General features: G+C 48.9%; 1 protein-coding gene across 2 annotated transcripts in view; it reads right to left on the reverse strand.

The window, feature by feature from the left end:
* jph3b (junctophilin 3b) overlaps positions 1–1,190 on the reverse strand; it is a 35,115-nt gene extending 33,925 nt beyond the window's left edge. For both annotated transcript variants that reach the window (XM_071921612.2, XM_071921611.2), the window contains exon 1: positions 809–1,190. In XM_071921612.2, coding sequence (XP_071777713.1) covers positions 809–1,190 — 382 coding nt within the window. The remainder of the gene's footprint in view (positions 1–808) is intronic.
* Positions 1,191–6,805: the final 5,615 nt, after the last annotated feature.

A 6,805-nucleotide genomic window follows, 5' to 3' on the forward strand; every position in this document is an offset into this window, starting at 1 on the left:
TAATATATTAATATGAAAATATATTTGTAAATGTATATTTAGCTTCACAGGCTCTTAAACAGACGCAAAATTCTAAATCGTTTGGTCTGCAGTCTATCTGATAAATTCTTTTCACGGTATATTAGACACGATGCAGTGGAGAGTGATGGGAAAAGTGGGGAAATCGAGGGTGGAGGTATGGATTCCAGATACCTGGGCTCTCTGTCAGCTCATCACAACACTGCAGCCTGCATTGTGAACCACTTCTTCTGCCCAGGACTCTTTACATGGGACCTGCTGTCCTCCTCCGTCCCTCTATCCCTTCACTCATCCCTTAAGGCTGCATGGCCTGAATTTAAGGCCTCCGAATACACGGCGTGTCCTTTTGCGGCTGAGGTGAGGGGTGAGGAGAGAGAGAAAGGTTTTTGGAGGAGAAAGACAGAGAGAAAGAGAGATAGAGAGAGAAAGACAGAGAGAGAGAGACTGAGAGAGAGAGAGCAGCTGCAAGCCTTGTCCTGAAACACCCCCTCAATCTCTGTATGTGTGTGTGTGTGTGTGTAGACAGGGCGCGGCGACGCTAAGGATGACCTGAGGAGACCTCTGGACTGACTCCTCCCACATCTGTCAACTCGGAGACTGTCACTGGCCTATTCACCTGTCAATCATTCTCAAGTAACAGGTCCTTTTCACAGGGGACGAATGTCAGTCACTCACTAATATCACTACTGGACAGGTACTGTTGGGTTCTCTCAGACATACGGACACATTCGTGAACTCTCGTCACTCTGTCACACACTCTGTGTATGTGTTATCCATCCTCCCCTCTTACCTCCATCCGAGTACGTCTCCGTGCCGTATCCGTCCTGCAGCCCGTTGTTCCACGTCCCCTCGTACTTCCCGCTCGTGCCCGTGCTCTCCCGCACACCGTAGCGTCCCTTAAAGCCGTGGGTCCACTCGCCCTTGTACACCCAGCGGCCTTTGTTCTCCACGCCCACGCCGTGTCTCTTGCCCTGGGCCCAGGTGCCTTGGTAGGTGTTCCCGCTGGGCCAGGTGTAGACGCCCAGCAGCTCGAAGCCGTGGGCCCAGGACCCGCAGTACTCGCCCTGGCCCTTGGGTCCCGTGCAGATCCCGTGGCCGTGCGCCTTGCCCTCCTCCCACCCTCCGCAGTATGACCCCCCATCGTCAAAGTTGAACCTGCCGCCAGTGGACATGCATGAAACAGGTCTTGGCAATTCCCCCGAAGCCTCGACAAAAAGAAAAGAAATGAAAAAGAAAAGGGAGGAAGAATAAAGAGGGACAGGTTGGTTGCTACAACCAATCCATGGAGCTTGAGGTGGAGTTCTGATCGAGGTTGAGACGGTTTGGTGAGGTTGGTGGCGAGGGCCGGGGTGAGGAGGAGGAGGAGGTAGAGGAGGAGGCGGAAGGGAGAGGGAGAGGGAGAGAACTCCCCAAACAAATCAAGCAACGCTTCCCCTTCTGCCCTCTGTTGACTCGGAGAAGAGGAAGGAGAAACGAGGTGAAGAACAAAACTAGGCCCCCCAACAGGAGCGTCAGGGGTCTCCCGGTGTGGTGGGAAAGGGCCGGGGGGGTAGCGCGACGCCGCTCACACCATCCTCTTGGCGGGCCGTCCGTGGCTGTGTAGCTTCGGCTAGCACCTCCGCACTTCTCCGTGGCAGGTGAGAGAGGAGGAGAGAGGGCCCGGAGCTGCCATTATCCCCTCTCAGCGGGACGCAGAGTTTATACCATCAGGTAGCTGGATCGGCCTGCCATCGGTCTGCCAGTGCCTACACAGTCTACGACGCACGCAGAGAACTCTTCTTCTTCCTCCTACTCCTTCTCCTTTTCCGCTCAGGCCCCCACGTTCGGCCGCCTCCTACCTGATGATGCCTCCGCCTCTCTGGGGCGCGGAGCCGAGCGTCTCCCCGGTGGCAGCCCTCTAAACCCCCAAGCCTCCAGCATAGAAACCAGCCTTAGGCTCCCTGATCAGCCCCGAGGCCCCAGCTGGAGCTCAGCATGCAGAGCCGAGCTGTAGCATGCTGTATGATGAAAAAATGTCCTCCAAGCCCTGGTGGTGTGGATACTCTCCTCTCCTGGTAGATCGCTTCTTCTTCGAGTCCGCCCCTGATGATCAGTAAAAAGACCATGTAAAGAGAGAATCAGAATCTATCGCTCTCTATAAGCTTTTGCAGGTCCAACCATCCTCTTCTACGCCTTGCTGATGCCCAGCCTTCGCTATCATGAGCCTGATCGCACGGCGAGGAGCACACACATGCAGAGAGAGAGGGAGAGAAAGAAAAATGGGGAAAACACATAAGGTAATCGGCTTGTTGTGTTTTTTTGTTGTTGTTGTGGTCTGGTCCTGTGGTGCTGGAGAACAGCAATGCAGTCTCCTGCCTTACGCACACACACACACTATATGCAGGCACACACACACACACACACACACACTCTCTGACAGCAAGTGCGCACACGCAGAGAATGAAAATAAACAACTGAATTGATTAATTTCTCCTCCTCTCTATTTCCCCTCTCCCTCTCTCTCTCTCTCTCTCAGTCTGTCTGTAGGTCTTTAATCCACTGCGTCCATAAGTGGTTTATCCTCTGCGTGGGTTGCGTTGAGGTTGCCCGGTTGATGAAATACCATCCATCTATATGATCCTGTTACAGTCTGTCCTGTCCTCTTCAGCATCTCCTGCTCGTCTCCATGTTTCCCTATGGAGCGCTGGCTGACGTACAGCCTGCCTGCACTGCCTGCTGTCTCGCTCTTACAATCTCTTCTCCTCCTATGGCTGGATCTCTCTGTCTCTCTCTCTCTCTCCCTCTCTCTCTCCGTATGTGTGGATGTCTCTCTCTCAGAAATCTGCTCATTAGAGAGGACTGTTCCAATGCAGCCAACCAACCCCCCCCCCCTCCCCTTCAATAGCACACTCCAGCTCTTAAAGAGACACACGCTCCCTTCTTCTCTCCCAAGCTTATTCCTCCTCACCTGTAGCTTTAGCTTTAGCCTTTTATGCTTTAACTCTGCCTTTCTCTGTCTGTCTCTCCCTCTTTCTCCCCTGATCTGACGATTCAAGGACGCTTTTATCTGCAGCAAATACATGCTGATGTTTTATGGGCATTGCCAATCAATAAGGAGCCATAGCGTGCGGGGCAGACAGGCGAAGCTTACATTTAAAGTCACTGATGGATCTTTTACAGTAGAGAGGACTCATCTATGCACACACAAGTTATGAATATCTATACATGTCAGTGTGTGATTTTATTCAGTTTACCTTGGGAAGAGCTAAGTAATACCTGATAGAAGTCTGATAGAAAAGTCTAACTGTACTGGTATTGCAGGTGCAGAAGGGACCTCCTGCCATACTGGGGACCCTACGAACTGAAAGGACATACTGTATGTAGTGTCAGATTTCCACATCCCAGTCTGGGGCATTTGGTCTTCAATATGTGTATCACATTCGCTAATGCTGCTGCCTGCAAGTACAGATGAGTAAAATTCAGCAGCACTATTCCAGTTGTTAATCCCATTTTTTCCACTTGTTAATCCCATACAGTTTGACAGATTAATCCTCGTCCACCGCGCAAGATTTCCTGTCAATGGCGAGATCCACATCGAGACGTTTTTCAGATGTCAGAATGGAGTCCAAGATTATTCTAGATAATCTAAGATTATTCCGGAGCTAGTTCCCCCAGAAGAATTTTAATGCTAAAGTCATCTTTTCATCATTATCAGCCAAAGGACAAAGATGATCTTGCTACTAAGAGGCTTTGATGAAACTAGGCCGCCATGATGGTTTGTACACAATGGTCAGAATCTAGCGTTAAGATCCTCCTTATTGATTAGCTGATGTGGCTACCAAGAATCTCAGCACTACAGACCCCCAGTCTGTGATGTCAGTGCCCATGTGGGTCACTTAGCCGATGATTAGGGCTCAGTGTGATCAGAAGGGAAATACCGGGCGATGCAGATGCTACTGAAATGATCCTCTGATGTGGCTTAGCTCCCCTCTAACCTCTCCTCACTGCTTCTCCCCTCCTTTTCCCCCTGTTCAGCTCCTCCACTCCGCACCTCCTCGCCTCTCCTCTGTTGTCCTGTTGTTGTTGTTGTTGTCCTTGTCCCTCTGTCTACCAGTGTCTGGGAGAGCTAAGCCAATTCCAGCCCAGATTACAGTAATAAAATCACTGTGGGCCTGGGGATTAAGGCTTAGGCCACTAAACACACTGGTAGTGGAGAAAGAGAGAGGAGTGGAGAGGGGGAGGGAAGCGGTAGAGAGACAGAGAGAGAGGGAAGAGGAAGAGAGAGAGGAGGGTGAGAGTGGGTGAATGTGGATTTAGGCAGGGGAGGGACGGGTGAGCGCGACTTCCTGACCACCACTACGCAGGGATTATGGGTTAGACAGGTCAGTAAGACAAGTACGAGGATGGTGTGTGTGTGTGTGTGTCTGTACATGTGCGCACATCCTAACTAGCTTTACTCTTGCCTACGCTTACGAATCCTTTGTAACCTCAGAAGTGATTAGAACTAACAAGGCGGCGACAGGATCATTGATCAGGCAAGGAAGAACTAGCACCGACATGCTCAAAGGTAGACCTCAAAATGTTAACGTTTTTTGACCATAGTGCATTTCAAAAACCAGTGCACCTCTTAGTGGGTTCAGACAAAGACTTGGACAACCATTACATCTCAGTTTAAAATGTATTCGGCACACTTTCCTTTAAGGCAGCCCCCATCCAGCAGCTCATTGTGTTTGCTCGCCATCTGGTATGCTCCAAGTCAGCTCTATGACATTTCCAAGTAATCAATAATTGGCCTTCCTTCGGGTGGTCAATAATTAAGTGTGCTTTGGAATTGTATGCCTCAGGACCAAAAAAGAAAGACTGTGAACCACTGATTTTATCATTGGGGAAAATGATTCCAGATCTGCGTTCCAGGCTAGATAACAAATAGTCTGGTGTTCATTCAATGGTCAACAAGGGCCAGTAATCTTGGGACTCCTTGGACATCTTCATTCATAATAACCTGGCAGCCAAAGCTGATTCTGGTTCAGTTCTCCTACATATAGATGCTTTATTAATACCACGCCTGGAAGTCTATTTTTGTAATAGAACACACACAGAGTGGCGAAAGAGCTAGAAATATCCAACCGGCTAGTATTGACGTAGCCGTACTCTACAAGTCTTGACTACCTCTCTCTCTCTCACACACACACACACACACGACGACTGACGTCGCTGTGACGATTACGCGCTGCGTGCCCCCCCACGTCAGCAATGCACCCAAAAAAAATCTCTCTCTTTAGTTATTTATAAAATCTTTTTTTGTCCCGGAGTTAAAATAAAAAGGGGGTCGCGGGAAAGAGAGAGAGGGAGAGGGAGAGAGAGAAGGGGCCATGAAGGAGGGAGAAGTGAAGGAGGGGAAGGCAGCCTCACCCTCATCCATCTCTCCTCTACTCTATTATTCATCACCCTCTCCTCATCCCTCGCTCCGTACGCTGATGGAGGATAAAATAGGTCACCGAGGGATAGGCTGGTGCTCGCATAGTGACTGATGTCTTCCCTGACACATCACTTGTCCTCCTCTCTTCCTTCTCCCCTCTCCTCCTCTCCTCTCCTTCCTCCCTGCAGCATCGGCTGTCTAGTCATCCCATCTCTCTCACCTGCTCTCCTTCTCTCTCTCCCTTCCCCTCTTTCCCCTGTTGCACGCTCTCCCTCCCCTCACGCCCTTCCCATCTTTTCATGATTGCTGCCGATCCCCCGGCTCAGCCCACCTTCCTCTCTCTCCCTCTTCTCCCTCTTGCTTGTTTTGGAGGAGTAAAAACTCAGACAAAGAAAATGTGGTACTGCTATCTATCTGCAGGGGGCACACGAAACTAGCGTATCTGTGAATGGATTACCTGGCTCACACTCACGGGGGAGAACGGCCTAGTAAGCAAAACTCAGGGTGGGAAAAAAAAGCAGCAATTCAGCTGGGACGATGAATCAGGTGGCCAATGTAAAGCAGGGAAACTGGACCAATCAGAGAAGCAGAACAGGGAACTGAGGATGTTTTGATTTTAACTATTTCCTTAAGTACTTCCCAAGTTTGTTTCTACTTTCTGGTCTACCTTCTTACAAGTACCTATGGTAGTTATTGAGGTGCAGTCTGCCATTCTCAGGTAGCTTTATCCAAAAAGACTTCAAGTATAAAAGGAAAGTTGCCCCCAATGAAAATTAACCCCTACAGCCAGAGGGTAATTTGTTCAGTTTTGTTGGTTTTCGTTGAATATACCCTTAAACTCTACATTACTAACAAGGGGGAAATCACCTTTCCCTTTACATTAACCAGCTGTTGAGATGTTGACACCTTTCAGTCTGTACCTACTGAGTTGAATTGACTGTATTGAGAAAGGCAGCCACTAGAAGGGGACAAATCCCTTCCAGAAATACACTGGTACATTTATGTAGTTCTTCTGCTTTGTCAATCTTTAAAACTTTACAAGGTGCAAGGTGCATAAAGTTTAGCATTATTTGAATAATTAGATGAAATGCATTGCAGTTTGACATTCACATTGCCTGGCAGATTCCAGGACCATTTGAATGTGTGGAAACATACAGCCAGCCACGTTATAGAGAAATCTGTAACAAACAACTGGTCAAAGTCCTTAGTGAACCAAAACCACATGACATTTGTTCTCTACACTGACCTGGACTGAAAAGTATGTGTATATGGTTTCAAGTATTTAGACAACTTTACTTCGCCAGACACATGCAAAGCGAAGTGTTAATATCAACATAAGTTTAATACTTAAACAATAACTGTTACTTGGCAGAGGGCTTTAGATGAGTC

This window comes from Centroberyx gerrardi, chromosome 4, assembly GCF_048128805.1.
Source record: "Centroberyx gerrardi isolate f3 chromosome 4, fCenGer3.hap1.cur.20231027, whole genome shotgun sequence".
Taxonomy (NCBI): Eukaryota; Metazoa; Chordata; class Actinopteri; order Beryciformes; family Berycidae; genus Centroberyx; species Centroberyx gerrardi.